General features: G+C 35.2%; 2 protein-coding genes across 6 annotated transcripts in view; one reads left to right on the top strand and one right to left on the bottom strand.

Moving 5' to 3' along the window:
- The window catches only part of LOC123525884 (probable E3 ubiquitin-protein ligase RNF144A), a 64,747-nt gene extending 53,098 nt beyond the window's left edge, over positions 1 to 11,649 (bottom strand). The window contains exon 1 of one of the 3 annotated variants that reach the window (XM_045305041.2): positions 11,464 to 11,649. The gene's annotated coding sequence lies outside the window, so the exon portion shown is untranslated. Of the gene's footprint in view, positions 1 to 915; positions 4,798 to 11,463 lie in introns of those variants that run through there. The other 2 variants (XM_053537996.1, XM_053537997.1) reach the window with 2 other exon arrangements.
- LOC128555525 (protein DEK-like) overlaps positions 1,277 to 24,640 on the top strand; it is a 39,927-nt gene continuing 16,563 nt past the window's right edge. The window contains exon 1 of one of the 3 annotated variants that reach the window (XM_053538000.1): positions 1,277 to 1,330. In XM_053538000.1, coding sequence (XP_053393975.1) covers positions 1,292 to 1,330 — 39 coding nt within the window. In that variant the 5' untranslated portion in view covers positions 1,277 to 1,291. Of the gene's footprint in view, positions 1,331 to 5,567; positions 7,235 to 11,706; positions 11,852 to 24,640 lie in introns of those variants that run through there. The other 2 variants (XM_053537998.1, XM_053537999.1) reach the window with 2 other exon arrangements.

The raw sequence follows: 24,640 nt of genomic DNA, 5'->3' as shown, positions 1-24,640 counted from the left end.
TATGAAGATAGAATCAAAAATGTGGCCCCTAGAGTGTAAACAAGCTTATTCTTTGATTTGACCCGGTGACCTAGTTTAAGACCCCCCAGGTGACCCAGATAAAATTCATCCAAGATTTCATGCAGACAAATATTCTCAGTCTGACAAAGTTTCACGCACATCAAACGAACAAGAGGGTCATGATGACCCTATATCGCTCACCTGTTAAACTTGGCCTTGAAATAATCAAGATAAACATTCTGACCAAGTTTCATGAAGATAGGGCCATGAATGTGGCCTCTACAGTGTTAACAAGCTGTTCCTTTGATTTGAGCGTGTGACTTAGTTTTTGACTCCACATGACCCAGTTTCGAATTTGGCCTAGGAATAATCAAGATAAACATTCTGACCAAGTTTCATGAAGATAGGATCATAAATGTGGCCTCTAGGGTGTTAACAAGCTTTTCCTTTGATTTGACCAGGTGTAGGGCTGTCATTGATGGGTCTTTTGCATATCGACGATACCGATATATCGGAAGACAAATATTGACGATACATCGATTATTAAGTTAGATTAACAATCTCTTTGTTTATGGGCATGCTATATACCTTCTTGTTAATGTTATGTCTTTTTTTTGCCTACTTTTTATATTACTGTTTGATTGTGTTGTATTTGTATCTATGAAATAAATAAAATTAATGAAAATTAATGAAATCTTTTATAGATCTTCATTGTGCCTTCACTCCTCTTTTGCATTTATCGTACTTTACAACCTAGTAAACTATAATACCAGGCACTGGAGTTGGGTTTCAAACAGCTAAAATTCTGCATTTCTCTTCCACAGATATCTATTTATTTATTAAATTAATTAATTTATTTATTTACAATGTTTTTATTTATTTTTAACCTGTTTCATACCCTGTCTTAATTTTTACCTTGCACAAGTTTACATTCGGATTAGGTACTGGCACCGCGTGTTTTTGTTTTTGTTGTTTTTTTTTTTTTTTTTTCTTTTTTAACTTCTGCCCAAGTTTTCAATGGGCCTCAAATTTGTAGTGTTTGTTTGTTGTACTGAAAGGCATGTTTAAGCAACACCCTGTGTTTTCTACGAACCAAAACAAAGCTTTTCCTTCCGTCTTTTGACTGTTTTTCCACTATTTAAGCCGGCGACGGCTTCCTCTTCGGCCATCTTTGATTGTTATTGTTACGGGAACTAGCTAAATTCTGTACCTTTTACTGAGTGATCAGCTATACGCGAACAAGTAAAAAGCCGAGATTGCCGTAGAAACAGTATATATACTCTGTTTTTACATGCACAAACAACGAAGCGACCTTTCAAGACAGGACAACGTAACTTTTTGCAAATAGATTCTGAAGTTGAGCCCTTTTTACTTCTACCCATATAGGTAGTGCCGGCTAGGAATCTTGGACGTTTCGACCCAAGGACATTTCGACCCCAAGACATTTCAACCCCAAAATTTAATTTTCTTGGACAATTCGACCCCAAGACATTTCGACCCCTCAGAAATAGTTGTTTGTTTTCATTTTATATTTCTTCCATTTTGCATATTTTAGAAAATATGAATATATAGATCTATATAAATATTCTATTTTTAAATGAATCATACATAAAATACATGTCAGTGAATAAACCGCTCTGACCGGAAAGGATCGGCCGTATGTTTATTATTGGAACTAATTGAATTAATTCTTCATGTTTACTTTGATAATTTAAGAAGAAAATATATTATGAAAAATCAGTTTTTAAAAGAATTATATCATGTTTATATATGAATATAAAAACGTTTACTGCAGTTATTGCCAAAGCACAATTAATGTTCTTTGAATATATGCGGCGTAACAAACACGTGCCTCTGATTAGTCTTGATAGAGTTTGATTGGATTATCACACCTATTGATTATATCAATTAAGCAGTATATTTGTAAGCACACACAAGTGACATGTGACAAATAATGTCTAACAAGGTAAGTGCAGTTAAATATGATAAGCTTTTATTTAATTTAAAAGCTAACAAAATTATGGCGATTCATCCACGAGTGCGCAAATTTCCCGTGCGCTCAACAAATTTTCAACTTCGTATAAAAACGTTTTGTGCATTTTATTTTCCTTTTGTTAATTAATTATTTATTTGAGATATGATTGAATTCTATCATAAACCCTAAAAATACGATTTATTAAAGAAATACCTGTGTACATTAGAGAATTTTTGGACATGGAAATTCCGAATGCACAAATTTCCAGTGCGCACGCCGATTTTCAAATATGTACAAGAAGTAACGCGCAAAAGTATTTTAATTTCCTTTTGAAAAATAATAATTTATGAACTATATGTTTGAATTCAGTCATAAATCACTTCAAAAATACCATTTGTTGAAAAAATACGGGTGTATTTCAGTTATGGCAATTTCCCGCGTGGTCGCCGAATTTCAGTCTCTTAATTTATAAAATCGTTTTGCGTTAAAGAATTTTATTTATCCTTCTGAAACTTATTATTTATATTATACATGAATGATTTCTGCAATAAACCCTACAAAAATACCATTTATTAATAAAATAAGGGTGTATTTCGGTAATGAAAATTTCGTATTTTATTCATTTATGATATATATATGTTTAAAAAAAACAACTTCAAAAATACCTTTAACTTACAAAATACAGGTGTATTCCGGTTATGGAAAATGTATTCCGGTATATCCTGTTCTTAGGTGGATTCCGGTTTAATGTGTGACCGAAATCGCTTGAAGTTGTTAAAATCGTACTTTTAAAATCATACTTTAAATCACGTGTATAAAAATTTGCTAAAATATTTAATATAGAAAAAAGTAATATGGCTGCCACATTTTCCTTACAGATATGAAATATGATAATATTTTTTTCCCCGTTTTTAACAGAACAGTACTCTCATATTCTTATATTTTGCAGTATCGGGGATTTCGTGTTTGATATTTTACAACTGGAAGGAATGTCGTTCATAGAAAAGAAAAGAGCTGTTTGTAAATAACAAAAATCATATTCTGTATTCTGTAAAGCAAATACTTTATGTGTGCGTCAAAATCGCTTACGAAAATAACATTAAATGCGAAAATAAGCAAAATGTTGATTAATTTCCTATTGTTTTCTTTACATTTTCGCCCAAATTAAAGATAATGTTGACACATGTTTATAAATATCTGATGTCACCACAATCGCTTAATTGATTGTTAATTGCAATGCGCACTGCAGATAAATATACAAATGCTGTATATCACCATTAATTTAATCAAGGTGTGATAATCCAATCAAAAGATCACGTTTTTCTGATTATGATTTTAAATATCAATATAATGAAGATGGTGACATCTTAAACTTCTTTGAGTTACATTATAATTATTTATATTTGGTTGAATCCCATAGAAATGAGATGCATATATCTTTCACACACACACGCACGCACGCACGCACGCACGCACACACACACAAAAGTCAAATAAAAATAAATAAATAAATAAAGAGGTATTAAAGATGTGACTTTATTAAAGTTATTTTCATAATTAAAATCAGCAAAATCGCCCCATGATTTAAAAATCTTCTTTTTTTTAGTATAGCCGTGTACTAAAATAGTCTTTAAGATGATTTGAAAATATAAATAAACACCAAGTATGAAAAAATGTTATATGAAGGTTATTTTAAGATAGATAATCAGAACGATTTGTTCATAAATTATTTACGTAATAAACGCGGCTGATACAAAAATCCCGTTATTTTCGTTAATAAAAAAAATAAAATTATAAATGATGATTATTTCGTTATTGTGAGATAAAAATCACTCACTAATATAGTCTTTAAGAAATTTTAAAAAAGAAGAATTTTAGAAAATAAAGAAATTTAGACAATTATGGCTCATTTTCGTAAAAAAAAATCTTATTTTCACGAAAATAACCGTATTTTAACATTTTAATCGGTAAATAAGCATCATTACATTTTGAAATTGCTCAATTATCTATAGATTAAAGCTTAATTATAATAATGACGGCATTCTTAGATGTTTTCAGGCATATCATTGAATGGGGTCGAAATGTCCAAGGAGTTGGGGTTGAAATGTCTTGGGGTCGAATTGTCTCTTGGGGTTGAAATGTCTTGGGGTCGAAATGTCTTGCTAGCCCGGCTAGTGGGAAAAGACTGCTACGGTACAAGTTTTGACATGACCTTTTTTGACAACTTCCGTTACTTTCGGCACATTTTTGCAGGCAGAAAAAGTTGTTTTAGAGGGTCTGAGTGTTTATCTAGACAGTTGTTTTTTCTCTCTGTAAAATATCGATTTTTGAAAATGGGAATCGATAATCGATCGACCAAAAAATATCGTTGATACATCGATATCGTTTCTATCGATGACAGCCCTAACCAGGTGACCTAGTTTTTGACCCCATATGACCCAGTTTCTAACTTGGCCAAGAGATCACCAAGGTTAACATTCTATGCAAGTTTGTATCAAACCAAAGCATAAATGAAACCTCTATATGGCTGAAAGGACCAAAACAGAAAATTTTGCCCCTAAAATACTCTAGAACCCATGATGGAATCTAGCTGGTTTTCAAAAGGAACTGAGATCTTATTGTGACTTAAGTTGTGTGTAAGTGTGGTTAAAATCGAATAAAATGTCACTTCTATCGTGTTCTGACACAACGTAAAAATTAACAAATTTTGGCTCTTTCAGGGAGTCAATCAAGGGCTGTAACTCCGGAACCTTTAACTGGATCTGTCCAATTCATCATGAAATCCAAGATCTATTGTTGTTTAAGATATTTTGCCAGTTTGTATCAAATCAAACTATAAATGAAGTCTCTATATGGCTGCAAAAGCCAAAATAGCAAATTTTGGCCCTTTAAGGGGCTATAACTCTGGAACCCATGATGGAACCAGTTTTCGAAAGGAACAGAGATATTATGCCAATACAAGTTTTGTGCAAGTTTAATTACAGTTGATTGCAAAATGTGGTCTCTATCGGTTCACAAGCCAAAATAGCAAATTTTGACCCTTTAAGGGGCCATAACTCTGGAATCCATAGCAGTATCTGGCCAGTTTTCGAAAGGAACCGAGATATTATGCCAATACAAATTGTGTGCAAGTTTGATTAAAATTGATTGCAAAATGTGGTCTCTTTAATTGTGTTCACAGGAAATTGTGGACGGACGGACGAAGGGTGATCACAAAAGCTCACCATGTCACTATGTGACATGTGAGCTAAAAATGCAGCCCCTATTGCATACACAAGGTTTTTCTTTGATTTTAACAGGTGACCTAGTTTTTAACCCCACATGACCCAGATTTGACATTGGGCTAAATTTCATCATGGTGGATGGATAGCTCAGTGGTTTGCACACTGGCCTTCAAATCCTGAGGTCGGGGGTTCGATCCCCGGCAGCTACTCGGGAATTTTCAGAAACGCTTTTCAGTGTTTCCCACCCAACTAGAGGTGTACTGGTCAGGAACCCAGGCAAGCCTTGCGTGTACATTTTGTATCTGTGCTATACACTGGGCACTTTAAAGAACCAGGCTGTCTATTCGCAACGAGCTAGGCTAAGTTAGCCGGACAAGCCTGTATCTGATTTCTCTGTCGTGGGGGCTTTGCCTCACTCTGTCCCTCTGGTCAGATCGCTCTTTGTCTGTACTAGTAGAGGATGAATTATGTGCCCTGTGTGGCTGCATTTGAACTATGTAAAGCGCCTTTGAACGCGAAATTGATCATGAAAAGGGCGCTATATAAATCTGGTATAATAATAATAGGGATGGGAACGAATATTCGGATATTCGAAAATCGGCCGAATATTCGAATACGAAAATCAAATTCCAATATTCGTAAGGTAGTGTATATTAAGTATAGTTTATTTGGGGCAATATAAGCATGCTAGTTTTTCAGAATAAAACGGTTTGTTCTGTCGTGTTTGTTTATCATATATCAAAAGATGTCCAATTAACGAGAAAAATGCAATGCATAATTGGCAGGGGCTACTGTTACGGATTAATAATTTGCAACAGGTGTAAATGTGATGCATGTCAAAAATGGTCCAGTTAACAAGAAAATTGCAATGCATAATTGACAGGGGTCATCGTTACAGATTAACAGTTTGCACCAGGCGTAAATGTGATATCTTTTATCTTTTGTTCATTTTTATTGGCGCCTGTTTTATGTAACAAATTTTAGATTTTTTTTCGAAAACAATACCAACGTTAAGTTTGTCGGCTTTTTACATGCCGATTGAAAATTTTCAAAATGGCAGTGGTAATACAACAGCGCGACACGTGCTTAAATTGGACGACCTGCTATTTCTAGATAAAGTTGCGACGGTCTAAATTTTAATCGATTTGAATGTTTCTTCTAAAAGTCTGAATTCGTTAAATATGCTCATGATTATACTCACAGAATCGTGAAATAAAACACTAGGGTCGGGGATCTAACTAGGTAGGGTCGGTTTACCTGAAACAATCATTTTTAGGCCTTATTACGTACGATGATTCCAAACATGCCGAATATTCGAATATGGCAAACCGAATATTCGAATATTGATTTCAGTATTCGTTCCCATCCTTAAATAATAATAATAAACATTTTGACTAAGTTTCATGAAGATAAGGTCATAAACGTGGCCCCTAGAGTGTTATCAAGCTTTTCCTTTGATTTGACCAGATGACCTAGTTTTTGACCCCACATGACCCAGATTCAAACATGACCTACAGGTCATCAAGACAAACACTCTGAGCATTTCTCATGAGTTTCAAACTTAAATTGTGGTCTCTAGAGTGTTAACAAGATTTTCTTTTGATCTGGCCTAGTGACCTAATTTTTGACCCCACATGACCCAGAACTTGTCCTAGAGAATATCAAGACAAACATTCTGACCAAATTTCATAAAGATTGGATCAAAAATGTGGTCTCTAGAGTGTTATCAAGGCAAATGTTGACGCACGACTGACAACGTACGACGACGGATGCCAGACAATGACCGGTCACAATAGCTCAGCTAAAAACGATGACCGCGTTGGGAATCGAACCTGGACCGCCGCGGCAATAAACAAAGGAAACAAACAAAACAATACAGGACGCGAATAAGTACAGATAGGTACAAGGTACTACGCTGAATTAAGTTTTACTGCACCTTGCAACTTGCCCAGCACACGGACGGATCTGCGGTAAACTATACTGAACTATGCTTAAGTACAAGCAGCCTCGGGTTACTACGTTCAGCTACAGCGAGGTACGTAACAGCACGGATAACTACGTTTAACTAACTATGGATGAATAAGTTTCAGCCAAGTTGGCCTTAAGCCACGCTCAAATGGCTATAGTTCGCTCAAACATTTGTGCATGTTCAAAAGTTGGAGAAACTTGCAAGTTTGGAATAAGTTTTGACCATGTTTTGGTACAGATTAATACGAATGTCTACTCTGAGGTACAGTTCAGGTACGGATCGATAGTATCATACGGATTACTACGTTTCTGTCCGTAGCTAGACGTAGCTATCTGTGCCGATTGTGTGACTGGGGTATTAATGTCAACATAAATTAATTATCAGACATGTAATCCTTACAAATACATTGTACATGTACCAGAACATTCCCAACAGATTTCATTGGGGATTGGGGATTTCCTAACAGAAATAAGCAGAATAAGTTTGGACGTGACGGGACAGCGACAGTCAAAAGTTATCACGCGGTCCCAAAACGTCCTATTATTTGGATGGCAGTGGCTAGGATTACGGTACCATAATCCTAGCCTCCGATTCTAGGATTACAGAAGTTCCTTATTTTGCTAGACAACCCTATGAGGATAGGCTAGGATTATGGAAGTATTTAAGAGTCATTAAATATATGTTAGGACTCACTTCAGGTGTATAAACAGAGTAACAACTGTTAATAAACTGTAGCCAAATGTTTAAAAAGAAAGACAAAAAGAAAAAAGAAAAAAAGAAATAAAAAAGAAGAGAAAAGAAAAAATCTATAGAGAAGAAACAAAGAAAAATGAAAGAAAAATGAATATGAAATAACATACTCTAAACAAAAAACAAAATTACAACAATAATTAAAAAAAAAAATGATTATTTTTTATGGAAATTGAAAATAAAAAATAAAAAATTGGGCCATGAACTGAGCGCCTCCTTGTGGTGTTGGACAATTATGTAAACATTTAAACATTACTATTTTCATTAAGAAGATTTTAACTTTTATCATTCATAATCATTCATCAACAGCGCATAAATAATTGTCCACCTATAACTAATTATACTAACCCAAAATGGCGGATCGATAACACGAAATATTTACAGCAGGAATGAAAAATCGCTATTTTAAGTGAAATAAGTAAGTTTACAACATCATTTTAGTCCAAATAATTGTACTCGAGAGTTGAATATCGTTAATATTTTTTGACTTGTCGATATCCGCCTCCGAGTACAAACCTTAAAAGGAAAAGAATGTGATAGCACTGTCCCCTTCTTTGCGTATATAACACCCAACGGAATCCGTTGGGCGGGAATTGTGTTGTAATAAAGCAACGGATCAAACAAAGAAATACATACACAGAAAGCCTGTAATTTTTCCTTTCCAATGATGTATATATTATCTAGATTCCTTAAAAATCTTTCAAACTATGGCAGTTAAAAAAATTCAGAGGTTTAAATCGCGTGTACTACATATTGGAAAATGGCCGATACAGGTAAACACATTACTACACAAAGCATTTTCATTGGTCACGCCTCCGACCGCCATTACATGAAGACGACTGAAACGTTAGAGGTTTAAATTTTTTACAACAGAAATTCTTGATAAATATGTCCTGTTGTTATGTTTTTTATTTACTATTTATGATTTAAAATAACAGGTAAGCTGTTAGGGCTAAAGAAAAATCGTGACTACTGATAAATCGAAATTTCAATCGACCACAGTTTCCACCACAGATTTGATTGTTGGCAATCTCCTGCTTTAACACCCCAGGGAATCAGCTCTACGGAATGAATCACATTGTCACAAGACTCGCATTCACTCCGTAGAGTTGATACCATGATGTGTAAAATATTTCGAAAATTTTTATCTTCATTGTCACAAAATGGTTAGCTAAGCACTCACATTTATTCCGTAGAGATGATACCATGGTACCTACAGTAAATTATTATGAAAATTTTTATCTTCTCAGTCTGTATTACATACTCCTGGAGTTGATACAGTGACTCCTAAATTCCATTTCTCTTTATTCTCACTATCTCAGTCACTATTATATACTCCTGGTTTAGCCCCCGGCGTCTAAACCAGGAGTATATATAAGGCAATGATGATGGACTTTGCAACATTCTCAGGTCCATTCTGATAGACAAGTAGTCACAGTAGATCTATAAACTCTACAGAATGAATCTAATCAAACTTATGATAGCATACATGTGATCTCCCGTGCGGGAGGGTCAAAATCCCGATTTTTTCACCTTGCCTCCCGTTTCCCGACCAAAACCATAATTCTCCCGCTTTTCAAAAAAAAAAAAAAAAAGTATAATGACTGGGTTTGATAATTACTGAGGAGTGCCAAACATGTTAACACAGTAAATCGAAGTGTCACGGACTGTTGTGTATTATACATGTTTGACACACATGTAGCTGGAGGAAAGAGTTGTTTTTTTACAGGTGAATTTTCATAACATGATTAATTGTTTGTTTTAATAAGGGATTAGACAAGCTGGGCCTTTTCCACCTGTCTCATGGGCCGAATATCTGTCCATTCTCAATGCCAATTAGGCTCCATTTTTTACCAGTTTGAAGCAAAAAACTCCCACTCATAAGAAATAATTCCCAGCTGAAATTATTTTTTGATTATTCAAAGAAAAGTTTTGTTCGATAATAAAATCACAAATAATTATTGGAAAAACCAACCAAATATTTTTAGAAAATGAATGTTATTTCCCCTTATGCAGTTACGCCATTTTCTTCCAATGTTTACCAAATTAATTTGCTAATAAAATCAGACTTATTTCTTTGAAAAATGGATGAAAACACACACTCACAGATTTGATAACATCAATCTACATTATTTTGGTAAGGGTAAATACATGTTGATGCATTTCTATTTTCTGTTTTTCACGTCAAAATCAATAATTATCAGTATTTTTATACGAAAGTGGGTGGGGTAAGGAATTTATGAGTTGTGATCAGACCGATTTAGAGCTTCGTTTTTTTTTTCAGTCCTCGTGTAGAATAATGTTAATGCATGTTCACCACCATTTCAGACCTAAATTGAGACTTTGATTCTACAAATTTAATCTGTTAAGAAAGTTTAAAGTTAGAACAAGAGGGAGCTTCTGTAAGACAGCATGCTCGACTTTTCTCAGTGATTGACTCTGAATTAAAGCTTTGCCAGTAAAAGGGGCATAATAGTCAATAGCTTTGAATGTAACAGAAATATTGGACATTATATAAAACTTTAACAAAAAAATATAGTTAAAAAGTGGCATAACTCTGTCAAAATTTGAATCAAGAGTTATGAGGATTGTTTCTTCTGATGTAGACTTATGCATTATTGTGTGGCCTAAAATGCTGGATTTTGTCTCTTAATTTTGTGTCCGCGCACTTAATTTATGTCGATAAAAAACCTCCAGTTTTGAGACCCCAACTCCTGCTGAAAAATGGCAAACATCCAGTTTTGGGATTCTGAACTTATCACATGTATGTATGATAGTTAGTTACAAAAACACACTTATTCCATAGAGTAGATGGTTGCCTAAATCATTTCAAAATTTTTGTGTTTTCCCATTGTCTTATATATACTCCTGGTTTAGCCCCCATATCCACCATCATTGCTCTATATATACTCCTGGTTTAGCACCCGGCGGCTAAACCAGGAGTATATATTAGTGACTGAGATAGTGAAAAAAAAGAGAAATGGAAATAATTTAGGATTCACTGTATCAACTCTACGGAATGAATGTAAGTGAGTAACTTATAAGAAGATGACAGTGATGTTCTTCATTCCGTAGGAATAGTCCCCCTGGGGTCTAAACCGGTAGATTACTGGTTGAGACCTCTAGGTAGACAACGTAAAATATCAAAATGTAAAATCGGTCTACCCGAGGTCTCTTATTTAGACTAAACATCATTTATGCATGTCCTAATATATATTTGATGCCTATTAAATACTTCCGATATCCTAGCCTATCCTCATAGAGTTGTCTAGGAATACAGAACTGTAATCCTAGAATCCGAGGCTAGGATTATGTACGGTACGTAATCCTAGCCACTGCCTATACCCCCCCCTGTCCAAACCCAAAGCGTCTGTGGAATCAAAATAAACCGTTAGTCTATAGCATTTGAAATATTTGTCCATATCATCTGAATTAGACTGACATACATATGGCACGATTCCTGGGTAGGTCTAAAAAATTACAGCAGGGTCATAAATTTTCAGCTCAGAACCCACACAAATTCTTAACTATTTGTATCAACTTACCTTTTCATTATACAAGTTATTTGATAGATCTATTCTCTTACTCTCTGTATGAATATTTCAATTAGCTAAATTTATCAACTTTAAGCTATATTCATGATATTGTGTTTTCGTTCTTTCTGTCATTTTGACTGTTCCTTTAGGATAATTTTTTATTCACACAGATGCTTAGAAAAATATCAAGTTGTAAATCAGTCTGGGAGTGCTTAAAAATTTAACCAATGAGAAAAGAGATTACAAAAGCTCTGCAAAGCGAAGTTTTGAAGAAATTTCATTGGTCAACAATCGGCGATCGCCATTTTACCGCGATATTTTAAGAAGACAATTTATAGCAGAAATATTTATCGAAAACATGTCTGACGAGTCTAAAGAACAGTTGTCATCAGCAGATGTAATCAAAAATTATTTTTTTCTTCTATTTGCACGCTGAATTTTTCCGTAAAACTTTGCAGTTTTGCCAAGAATCGTTGTGTATAATTTCTGCTCTGTTGTAAAAAGTGGGTGGAGAAGGGTATTTAAGATACCGGTACGAATAACCATAAAGAGTCGGCATACTTTATGATAATGTCATTTATAATTTAGGACTTTAAACGTGTTCAAAATAATTCCAGTGTATTTAACACCAAATACGCATTTATTTACTGAGAACAAATTTTGAGATGTCAGTAGTTTGGGGTAAATAGAATGACCGGAAAGCACCGGATAGCACCGAAATACCGGAAAGCACTCAAATTTCTTATAAAAAACATATAAGGGATGTTCTGGGTGAGTTTTCAATGGTTTAAATCGATTTATTATTGAAAAAAAGATATAATTTGATGAAATGTTGACCAATTAACTTGCTTGTATCAGGATAGTATGATAATTGACATTTCGCGAGTGCTTTCCGGTTCTGCGATCCTGTTAAATTATGAGAGATTAATAATATTTGAAGGAAATTCGAATGTATAAGAGCAGCAGAAATGCAGATAATTATTTAAAGTTTTATTATATTACTTGATTATAAGCGAATTTATCAATGTCTACATGAAAACTAAATGTCCGAGGCACATGTCCATTCACTTCGTGAATATATCAACACGACCGGAAAGCAATCTTTAATCATAGCGTTGAATCTGTTTAACTTGTAATGATTGAAAAAGTAATAAAAACTGATAAATATTTGGTCAAATTAAGTCTCATAATTACGTTCATTTGATAATATTTATTTCAATAGTGCTTTCCGGTTTTGAGAAAACTGTTAAAATAAATAAACTTGTTAAACAGATAAAGAGAATCAAAGCATATCTGAAAACAATTTTCATATTTATTTTTGTGACAACTGTCAAAATAACATACAAACATGTACAAGCACATTACGACATATAATATACATACAAACGTAAAGCAGATGACGGTCTGTAAAATTCATCGTAGTTGTTGAACTTTTATGATCACAAATTGAAGACAAGACTTACATATAAAAACATTAAAAACATTAAAAATACGACGATCCAGAATTACTAAACATTTTTTTTTTCTTTAACTATTTTATGGTGCATTTAGAAAGCAGAAAACCGGGAAACAATGGAATGCACAAATACCAGTGCTGCCTATGCAGAATAGTGTGTAATACATAAAAACCAACGGTCCTTTTAAGGACCACACAACGGTCCTTTTAAGGACCACACATTTATCACACATTAAAATAATTGTTCTTTATTAACTATTTGTTGGTCACATATATTGTTTAATGTAAGGTGTATGGTGTGTTTATCAAAAGGAAACCGCCGTTTGAAAATTTGTCGGAAAATTCTCATGTCATCTCTTTAAAAAAAAAGGTGTCTGTACTGATTATCTCAGAAAAAATAAATAAAAGAATTAAATGGATCGTACATTAAATGTTTCCTCAGTTTGGCCATATATGCTTTTGATAAACCGCTGTTAATAATATCCTTTTTCAAAATTAAAGCCAACCGGTCGGTGCAATTTAGATTAACACTTGTTATACTACTGCTAGATCTATTGTTTTTATTAATTCTAGTGGTTATCGTTAATTTTATTTATCAATGTTTCTTATCAAGTACACATAATAATGAATTAATATTTCTTACAAAGTACTTATATTTATGAATTAAAAATCTTAAGTAATAATAGTTCTGATCCCGCTGACGTCGTGTGTGCTTTCCGGTGATCTCGAGTGAATATTGAGTTTATTAAGTCTGTTTCTTGCTCGTTTTTTTTTCGTGTTTATTTCTTGTGTTTATCGTTTTTTTTTTAAATTAAAGTTTCTTATCAGGTTATCAGGTATTCTAATAAAGAATTAACTGTCTAACTTTATAAATAAAGCGAGTTATTTTTTAACATTACATATCATAAGTAATATATTGTGATGTCTTATGTGCTTTCCGGTGATCTAGAAATGTTTAATAGTCAGTCAAAGTTAGTTCGTATAGGTCTGTTTTTGCTACATATAATCCAGATATTGAAAACTAAAATATAAAAACACATTTATTTTATTTTATTTTTTATTCAATTTCTACAAAAACACTTCTGTTAGTGCTTTCCGGTTTCAGATGTTATGTTTTTATGAACTGCTTTTCGACAGCTTGGGGAATATGGTTTACTCACATAGACCCAACATAATTGCATCATTTACATATTTTTTGGCATCATTATTATATATCTTATATATTTCTCACATTACTTAATGCAACGTTTTTTTAGCTCATCTGATTTTTTGAAAAAAAATGATGAGTTATTGTCATCACTTGAGCGGTTGTCGGCGTCGGCGTCGGCGTTGCCTGGTTAAGTTTTGTTTAGGTCAGCTTTTCTCCTGAACTATCAAAGTTATTGCTTTGAAACTTGGAATACTTGTTTACCATCATAAGCTGACCCTGTATAGCAAGAAACATAACTCCATCTTGCTTTTTGCAAGATTTATGGCCCCTTTTGTACTTAGAAAATATCAGATTTCTTGGTTAAGTTTTATGTTTAGGTCAACTTTTCTCCTAAACTATCAAAGCTTTTGCTTTGAAACTTGGAATACTTGTTCACCATCATAAGCAGACCCTGTACATCAAGAAACATAACTCCATCCTGCTTTTTGCAAGAATTATTGCCCCTTTTGGACTTAGAAAATCAGTTTTCTTGGTTAAGTTTTATGTTTAGGTCAGCTTTTATCCTAAACTATCAAAGCTATTTCTTTAAAACTTGCAACACTTGTTCACCCTCATAAGCTGACCCTGTACATCAAGAAACATAACTCCATCCTGCTTTTTGCAAGATTTATGGCCCCTTTTGGACTTAGAAAATATCAGATTTCTTGGTTAAGTTTTATGTTTAGGTCAACTTTTTCTCTTAAACTATCAAAGCTATTGCTTTAAAACTTGCAACTCTTGTTCACCATCATAAGCTGACCCTGTACAGCAAGCAACATAATTCCATCCTGCTTTTTGCAATAATTATTGCCCCTTTTGGACTTAGAAAAATCATTTTCTTGGTTGAATATTATGTTTAAGTCAACTTTTCTCATAAACTATCAAAGCTATTGCTTTAAAACTTGCAACAGTTTTTCACCATCATAAGTGGACACTGTACATCAAGAAACATAACTCTATCCTGCTTTTTGCAAGAGTGATGGCCCTTTTTAGACTTAGAAAATCATGGGTAGGACAATATTTCTATTATACAAAAAAAATCAGATGAGCGTCAGCACCCGCAAGGCGGTGCTCTTGTTTTAAATTCTGACCGAAAAGCACTACTCAAATCAACATAGTCACATCATCAGTATGATCAAATATAAATCTATGTGAAACAGATTATTTAATAAATAAGTAAAACCACTTAAAAGCATGTAGAAAGATAAAATTGCACTATATTTCTAACAGAAATATATATATTTCTTCTTTTTTCACTGACCGGAAAGCACTCGCTAATTGTCAATTATCATACTATCCTGATACAAGCAAGTTAATTGGTCAAAATTTTATCAAATTATACGTATTTTTCAATAATAAATCGATTTAAACCATTGAAAACTCGCCCAGAACATCCCTTATATGTTTTTTATAAGAAATTTGAGTGCTTTCCGGTGTTTCGGTGCTATCCGGTGCTTTCCGGTCATTCTATTCACCGAGTAGTTTGGGCAATTCATTCAGACAATACCAGGTTTCTCGGAAACGCGGAATTCGGCATCCCTGTATGCATAATTGCTCCTGGTATACGCATGTTTAATGAAACTTTGAGGGTCACCAGATGCTAGATTCTGCAGTGGGACACAGGCTTTAATTACATAATTATTGTTTACAAACGCCTTCAAATACACAAGTTTTGGCACTCTGTAATATAAGTGGGTGAGTCACCCGCTTGTCATCGATAGCCGCTATAGCCAATCAGTGTTGCCTGTTTGCACTTCACTGTGAGACATGATGGCATATGTATGATCTACGCAATAATATGTGATTGTCAGGGCCTGAAATAAGATATTGTTTATTTTCCCCTCCCACGACCGAGCCGGGAAAAACACCGTGACCCAAAATATTTTATTGCAAGATCCAGTAAAAGAATTTTATTTTTTCTTCTAAGTCAAAAATGTTCGAATAGTTTTGAGACGAAAACAGACAAGTACAATTGTACTTGTACAAAATTCACCTTGTTGCCTGTCTCTATGTCAAAAGTGTTAAATTTTTTTTTTCAAGTACCGATAAATTGTTCGCTGCCATGTTTGTTTGAAATACTTCTTGACTTCTGGTTGGTTTACATTGTTTTAAATCAAGTGTTGAAAAAGGCAGAAAAAATCGATACACAGTTAGCCTAGAGATCCTAAAAACAACATCCAGTGTCAGTTTCTGTCAAAAAAATTGATATACGATACTACCACCAAATAACTGAGAGTTGATAAGTAATGACTGAACAACCAGGGCTCTCGCGAGTGGGCGACTTGAGCGAAATAGGCGCTCTAGAACTTCAAACTTCGCTCAAATCTAACCTCAAAGCGAAATGCAAGTCGCCCGATTTTCTTTGATTGCCGCACTCACTAATTAGTGCTACCCGGACTGTTGACAACTTGCACGGTGTCATATCGAGTGCCGAATACACAAACACATGCCGGGAGCATAATTTAAGCTCCGCCTACTTCAGGTACTTGCGAGATTTTCCCGAGAAGTGTGAAAAGCGAATCAAATTATCCGATACACCTCGTTGATTGTGTTCAGCCAATTAGCGTCGCGTTTACATCTTTGACACTTCGTTTTTAATTGTCAACATGTTTGAGTGCAAAAAGCAAAGTTTTTTTTAAAGAAACTGCTGATTAATCATGCGATTAATTGGAATTTGGTGCACAATTATTTGCTATCTATGATAAAAGAACGACATGTAATGTATTAACTATGTTTAAATTGACTTCCATCGATGAATTTATTTGAATATATATCTCTAGATTACACAGTTTACTTTCAGTTTTATTCGAGTGAGATACTGACATTCCACGGTGAATGACTCGGTGTTAATAATAAACACTTCATACAAGAAATAACCAAAATTCGGCGCGTTACATTTACAGAATCGGCTTCAATTTTGACAATGACTTTTTTTCAGAATTTTTTAACGAAACAATAACCACTGTATGGGAAATGATCTAACTAAGAAAATGAATGGTCACATCAATACTTTTTATCAAAAACATTACAGCCACCTTTCAAATCACTCAACATCATTGCAGTAGGAAAAGTCTTCCCACTTCTCCCTAAAGTATCCCCACTTCTCCCTAAATCAGGTTGAGGGAGAAGTGACTTCTCCCAAAAAATTGGACCTAGCTAGACCCCTGAACAACCCATCGGAATATTTTTGTAACATTTAAAAAAGATATAAATAATGCAGCAGAAAAGTAGTCTGCTGTTTGAGAACCGTTTTCATTAGTTTTCAACTGTCCATCCGTTAGTTCGTCACAACGTTAACATTTTGCCATGAAGGCACTTTACTCGCGAACTACTGCACCCAGGACTTTCAAACTTCACATGCTGATAGTACTTATTGAGTACATGACCCTTACTGACTTTGGGGTCACCAGGTCAAAGGTCAAGGTCACGGGTCAATGGTAACCTTTTGCATGAAGGCACTTTACTCGCTAACCCAGTGTTCACGAAAGACCCTGAACATTCACAGGACAGTCGGTCTGGTAAACATGGTTTTTTTACAGGACCGGATAATATTTTACCAGACCGATTTCTTTTTAATGAATTTGATATCTGATCTTTAAAACTGGTATTACACATAGTCTATATAGACAGCATTACACAAATTACATCCTTTAAGTTTATTTCAACGTCATATTAATTGAAACAGATCTTCAGACATTAAGTTTTCAGGCTGTAAAAAATCTCTCTGTACTTGGATTCAGTTATATTTTCTGGTCCTTTGGGACCATGGAGTCCATTCAACATATGTGTAATAAATCTAGAGTCCCGCTTAAGCCATTGCTAGGGGGCGTGAGAGATGTTGCACATTTCATTACCTCTCGCGAAGACTCAGTCAACGAGTCTGTTGTTATTCTTCTCGGTTGCATTCTTTGCTTCCAAAGGACCTTTTAGTAATTTTACAGATTTTATTCATATTCATTTGCTATATCATCGCTGTTTTTTACCCCACAAGTCTATTGTTTGCATCAAGTCACGTTGATGTTGACTTAAAGAGAATTTCTGGAAATTCCCGTCTGGTTCCCGCGTACATAAATCGAGTACCATCCACGATTAGTACGCATCCAATGATAACGCGCGTTCTTAGAATTGTCGTGACGTTGTGAGGGGTTTCCACTGTTTCTATTTTAAGTACCAATGAAACAGGCGCTTACTAAAATATAGTTTTACATCAATTTCTCGGGATTCCATTTTACAATTTAATGATGAAAGTCGAACTTTCGCGAAATCGTGGAGGACTTTCTTCTTATTTTATCATATTGACCTGCAATTTTTATCGGACACTCGGTCTTGTGAACTTGATATATCATGCCGGACCGGATCAAAATTTACCGGAAATGTCCGACGGTCCGACGGCTTTCGCGACCTCTGCTAACCACTGCACCCATGACCCTCAAACTTCACGTGCTAATAGTACTTAGGCCTAAAAAAAAAATGTTTGTTTCCTGTAACATGCTGAAAACAATGGGGGTCGGTAGGTAGGAATTTTTTTTTTTTTTTTTTAGTAGGTGTCAGAACATTTCAGTGTTTCTGCATTTTTAATATAGAAGGTAATAGGGGTTGAAATCCTGGCAATAGTAAATAAATTGTGCTAGATGTGACTTGAGATACTTGATACTGGTAACTGAGTGAATATGTGAATCAGATAACATTTAGACAATTATTTTTTTGATTACTGAACACGACAAGAATGGTGACAGAACCACAAAAAATATCTAAAATGGCATATGACTAGAACTGAAACACATCATACAGTTTGATTGTAATCAACTGACACAATCACCTTCTTTTATTTATTGTCCATCTTTGGACAGGTGATTATTTATCTATTATTTAATCATTATACAGGGCGTTTGGTAGGTTCTGAAACTCAAGTCATAGACTCTTCTGCCTAAATTTTCAACAGTCAAAATCAGATTTTCAAGAGTCAAGATCAGCTAATCAGGGGTGAAGCTTTTCTGTTATAAACTTTATCTAAGACAAATACATTAGTCTCCATGCAAGTCTTCAAGAAAACAAAGCCATCCAGTTCTGATTGAACTTGTGTTTAATTTTAGACTTGGGTGTTTCAGCATCATTAACATCATCATTCTTTAATAGAATGTTTGGTTAGTACGGCACACACTGTCATTATCACTGTCATTAGAACGTTTCTGACCACCTATAAATCCTAAATCAAATAGTTTTCTTTGAGCCATAGTGTCATAAAATACTCAAGAACAGTTCATAAAGGTACAAAATAACCAGTAACAGTTGTCATATTTTTCTTAAAGCAGACTTTTTATTGGCTTAATATTAAGATTTGCACTAGAAAATCTCGTTGGAAATCACAGAAATGTCCGAAAATCACGGTCGTGAAAACGGGTGACAAATACGGAAAACGAAAGTTGGAGTTTAATTCTTAAAATAAAATGCATCTGTTTAATTTATTTTCTACCATCATAGCTATTCACTACTTATAATTTCTGCTTATCAAAAGATTTTTTTTATTTGTTTCTGCCCAAACTAAGCCTCGACAATACTAGAAAATTTGCTATACATTGTAACTTTCGATTATAATTATCCAATTTGTTATTTAGTAACCTTATTATCGCCAATTAACTGCCTAATCAGGCCTCGACCTGAACTTTTTCAGCAGTTGCCAGCAGGTTCAGCAACTGCTAAAATCTAGTAGACCTGCTCAGACTTTACTGGACCTTCAATTCTATCCAAAGAGCTATAAAAATAATGTATTTTAAACTTCTTTGTTCTATCTCATAAATTGTGATGCTGTAGACGTCATAACTTCATATGACTTAAAGAAATGGGACTTATTTCTAAAATAATTAAAAATGGAAGACTGTAGCAATCTGTTATCCCGAAAAATAATTATTTTGAAAAGTGTCCCAAAATATGGACACAATCATCATCCTCCAGACCAGTGTTGAAAGTGAAAAAAAAAACCCAGCAATTATCGGTTATCATTCTGATGATAAACTAAGTAATTGGCCTTGTTTTCATCATCAATTAACACCCCCTCAAAGAGCTAAAAGAAGCGTGTCGGCTATTGTGGCATCTGCAGTGGAGATCAAAGCGGTATAGTTTCCCCGAGATTGTCATTGCATTACGTCATGTTTTTGCGCCATGTGACACATCACTGTCTGATCTTACTTTCTCGATTCCTTTAATTGTTGAGAAGAAATCGGTAAAAAAGTTTTTTCTTTAATTTTTTAAAAGCGAACGTGCAATATCCCGAATAAACTGACATGTAAAATGTGTCAGACCGTGAACGATGATGACCTATTTGCCCTCAAGAAATTTACATTATTGTTTGAGAAGAATATCTAACAAAGTGTTGTGTCAAAAAATATATGTACGAAGAATCATTAAAAACTTACTAAAATTCGCAACGACATCATACTGCTTCATTTTAAAACCACATTTGAGCCGTGCCATGGGAAAACCAACATAGTGGCTTTGCGACCAGCATGGATCCAGACCAGCCTGCGCATCCGCGCAGTCTGGTCAGGATCCATGCTGTTCGCTAACGGTTTCTCTAATTGCAGTAGGCTTTAAAAGCGAACAGCATGGATCCTGACCAGACTGCGCGGATGCGCAGGCTGGTCTGGATCCATGCTGGTCGCAAAACCCACTATGTTGGTTTTCTCATGACACAGCTCATTTCTATTTACGTTCATGAGGTCCCGTAACCTATTCTGCCGTGCTAACAGAAATCTGTTTGCCAAAAAATCGTTTTACTCCATGTATTTAAATTGCCGCCGCTTTTTCATTATTTAAGATTTTTTAATTGTGTTTTTTGTACTTTCTGGTCAAAAGTCTGAATTTTATTACCATAGTATGTACCGTTTATTTTCTTTAAAAAGGAAATAAATAATCAAGATCGCGCTGTTTGAAATTTTACAAAACATTATATGAAAATTTGATTGTTTTTAAAGAATTTTGCCTACATTCCTGTCGATATCTTATTAACATTGTTATAGAATTCAAACTGTATTAGTTCTCAAACTGTATTAGTTCTCAAGCGGTGTTGAAAATCTGAAGCGATTATATTAAAAAATGAATGCACTACGCACGTTTTTTGTGTCAAAAGTAACTGCGATGTAAATTAAGTATTACAATAGGGCGCACGTGCTTGTGGAATGGAAAATTACCAGCATGACGTTTTGATATTTTTACGATTTGCGGGTAAATTCCAGTCAAACCAGGTAATTTTGCCTGATGTAATTACTCAGTTTGGTAAAGTTACCACGTAAAAACCACTCGCCTGATCGGTGTAGTAGTCCATTCGTGCTATCCTGACTTTAACTCGCCAATGCTTATAACTGTAGAATGCCGTGCTTAAGGCAAAATCAACTTTCTTTTTGTGAATTCGCCGATATGGGTACGATTTCCCCCCCTATTTTTCACTTTTATGGGTTTTATTAGCTCACCTGTCACAAAGTGACAAGGTGAGCTTTTGTGATTGCGCGGCGTCCGTGCGTGCGTGCGTCCGTAAACTTTTGCTTGTGACCACTCTAGAGGTCACATTTTTCATGGGATCTTTATGAAAGTTGGTCAGAATGTTCACCTTGATGATATCTAGGTCAAGTTCGAAACTGGGTCACGTGCCATCAAAAACTAGGTCAGTAGGTCTAAAAATAGAAAAACCTTGTGACCTCTCTAGAGGCCATATATTTCACAAGATCTTCATGAAAATTGGTCAGAATGTTCACCTTGATGATATCTAGGTCAAGTTCGAAACTGGGTCACGTGGGGTCAAAAACTAGGTCAGTAGGTCTAAAAATAGAAAAACCTTGTGACCTCTCTAGAGGCCATATTTTTCATGAGATCTTCATGAATATTGATCAGAATGTTCAACTTGATGATATCTAGGTCAAGTTCGAAACTGGGTCACGTGGGGTCAAAAACTAGGTCATTAGGTCTAAAAATAGAAAAACCTTTTGACCTCTCTAGAGGCCATATTTCTGAATGGATCTTCATGAAAATTGGTCAGAATGTTCACCTTGATGATATCTAGGTCAGGTTCAAAACTGGGTCACGTGGGGGTAAAAACTAGGTCAGTAGATCTAAAAATAGAAAAACCTTGTGACCTCTCTAGAGGCCATATTTTTCATGAGATCTTCATGAATATTGGTCATAATGTTCACCTTGATGATATCTAGGTCAAGTTCGATACTGGGTCATGTTGGATCAAAAACTAGGTCAGTAGGTCTAAAAATAGAAAAACCTTGTGACCTCTCTAGAGGCCATATTTCTCAATGGATCTTCATGAAAATTGGTCAGAATGTTCACCTTGATGATATCTAGGTCAGGTTCGAAACTGGGTCACGTGCGGTCAAAAACTAGGTCAGTAGGTCTAAAAATAGAAAAACCTTGTGACCTCTCTAGAGGCCATATTTTTCAATGGATCTTCAGGAAAATTGGTCAGAATGTTTACCTTGATGATATCTAGATCAAGTTCGAAACTGGGTCACGTGGGGTTAAAAACTAGGTCAGTAGATCTAAAAATAGAAAAACCTTGTGACCTCTCTAGAGGCCATATTTTTCATGAGATCTTCATGAATATTGGTCAGAATGTTCACCTTGATGATATCTAGGTCAGGTTCGAAACTGGGTCACGTGGGGTCAAAAACTAGGTCAGTAGGTCTAAAAATAGAAAAACCTTGTGACCTCTCTAGAGGCCATATTTTTCATGAGATCTTCATGAATATTGGTCAGAATGTTCACCTTGATGATATCTAGGTCAGGTTCGAAACTGGGTCACGTGGGGTCAAAAACTAGGTCAGTAGGTCTAAAAATAGAAAAACCTTGTGACCTCTCTAGAGGCCATATTTCTCTATGGATCTTCATGAAAACTGGTGAGAATGTTCAGCTTGATGATATCTAGGTCAGGTTCGTAACTGGGTCATGTGCGGTCAAAAACTAGGCCAGTAGGTCGAAAAATAGAAAAACCTTGTGACCTCTCTAAGAGGCCATATTTTTCACGAGATCTTCATGAAAATTGGTGAGAATGTTCACCTTGATGATATCTAGGTCAAGTTTAAAAGTGGGTCACGTGCCTTCAAAAACTAGGTTATTAGGTCAAATAATAGAAAAAGCTTGTAACCTCTCTAGAGGCCATATTTTTCAATGGATCTTCATGAAAATTGGTCAGAATTTTTTATCTTGATGATATCTAGTCACGTGCTCAGAAACTAGGTCACTATGTCAAATAATAGAAATAACGACGTCATACTCAGTTCAACACTGGGTCAGGTGGGGATAGGTGAGCGATTCAGGACCATCATGGTCCTCTTGTTTTATTTGCAGACCGTGACTGAAAATTGGTTGACCGTCGGTCTACCCAACTTTTGATTGTGGACCTGCCGATATTTTGGTTGCGTCGGTCCAACGGTCCACCGCTAAGGTCGAGGCCTGCAGTTATCAAATAAAATTGTTGAAAATTTGCTCCCGCCTAGTTTGGGTACAACTTAATTATCCCTATAATCAATAAAGATATGATCAGAATCTCGATTTTCGGCCCATAAAAAAATTGCGGTCGGCGGTAAAAACTTACGGTCGGTCGGGTTACAGGAAACAGACATATTTTTTTTTAGGCCTTATTGAATACATGACCCCTACTGACTTTGGGGTCACCAGGTCAAGGTCACAGGGGCCAATGTTAACTTTTTGCATGAAGGCACTTTACTTGTGCACCACTGCACCCGGGACCTTCAAACTTCACATGCTTCATGCTGATAGTACTTACTGAGTACATGACCCCTACTGACTTTGGGGTCAAAGGTCAAGGTCACAGGGGTCAATGTTAACTTTTTGTCTGAAGGCACTTTACTCACGAACCACTGCACCCAGGGCCTTCAAACTTCACATACTGATAGTACTTATTGAGCAGCATTCCCACTGATTTTTTGAAAAGTGGGTGCATGTACCAACATACTTTAGAAAATGTGGGTACATGCAGTGTTCGAAATTCACGGTAGTCCGACAGCCCGTGGCTACCAAATTTCAGCTCGGGCTACTGATTATCCACAGGTACAAGCCCGACTGGGCTACCGAATTTTCCTCATTTGTTTAAAAAAATATGATTTCCAGACTGAGAAACGCTTATGGAATTATTGGTTTTTGCACTCTCACGTGTTGAGAATCAAACTAAGTGTCAAAGACGTAACTGCAGCGCTAATTGGCTGAATACAATCACCCCTAGCGTAACGGATAATTTGATTAGCTTTCACACTTCTCGCGAAAATCTCACAAGTACCTGCAGTAGGCGGAGCTTAAATTATGTTATGAGCGTGTGTGTAAATGTGTATTTAGCACTCGGTATTACATCTTACAAATTGTCAACTGTCCGAGTTGCAGTAATTGGCGAGTGCGGATCCTAAAAAATCGGGCATAACAGTTTAGATTTCGTTTTGGCAAGGAGTGTCATGTCCGATGCTTTTGGACTCTGACGATGCTGATCTGGACTGGAGTATTTCGAGTTAAAATTTTTCAAAAACATGGCA

The sequence above is a fragment of the Mercenaria mercenaria genome, chromosome 3, assembly GCF_021730395.1.
Source record: "Mercenaria mercenaria strain notata chromosome 3, MADL_Memer_1, whole genome shotgun sequence".
Classification (NCBI taxonomy): Eukaryota; Metazoa; Mollusca; class Bivalvia; order Venerida; family Veneridae; genus Mercenaria; species Mercenaria mercenaria.
Note: the sequence above shows the minus strand (reverse complement) of the source record. Positions and strands in the feature narration are given on the sequence as shown.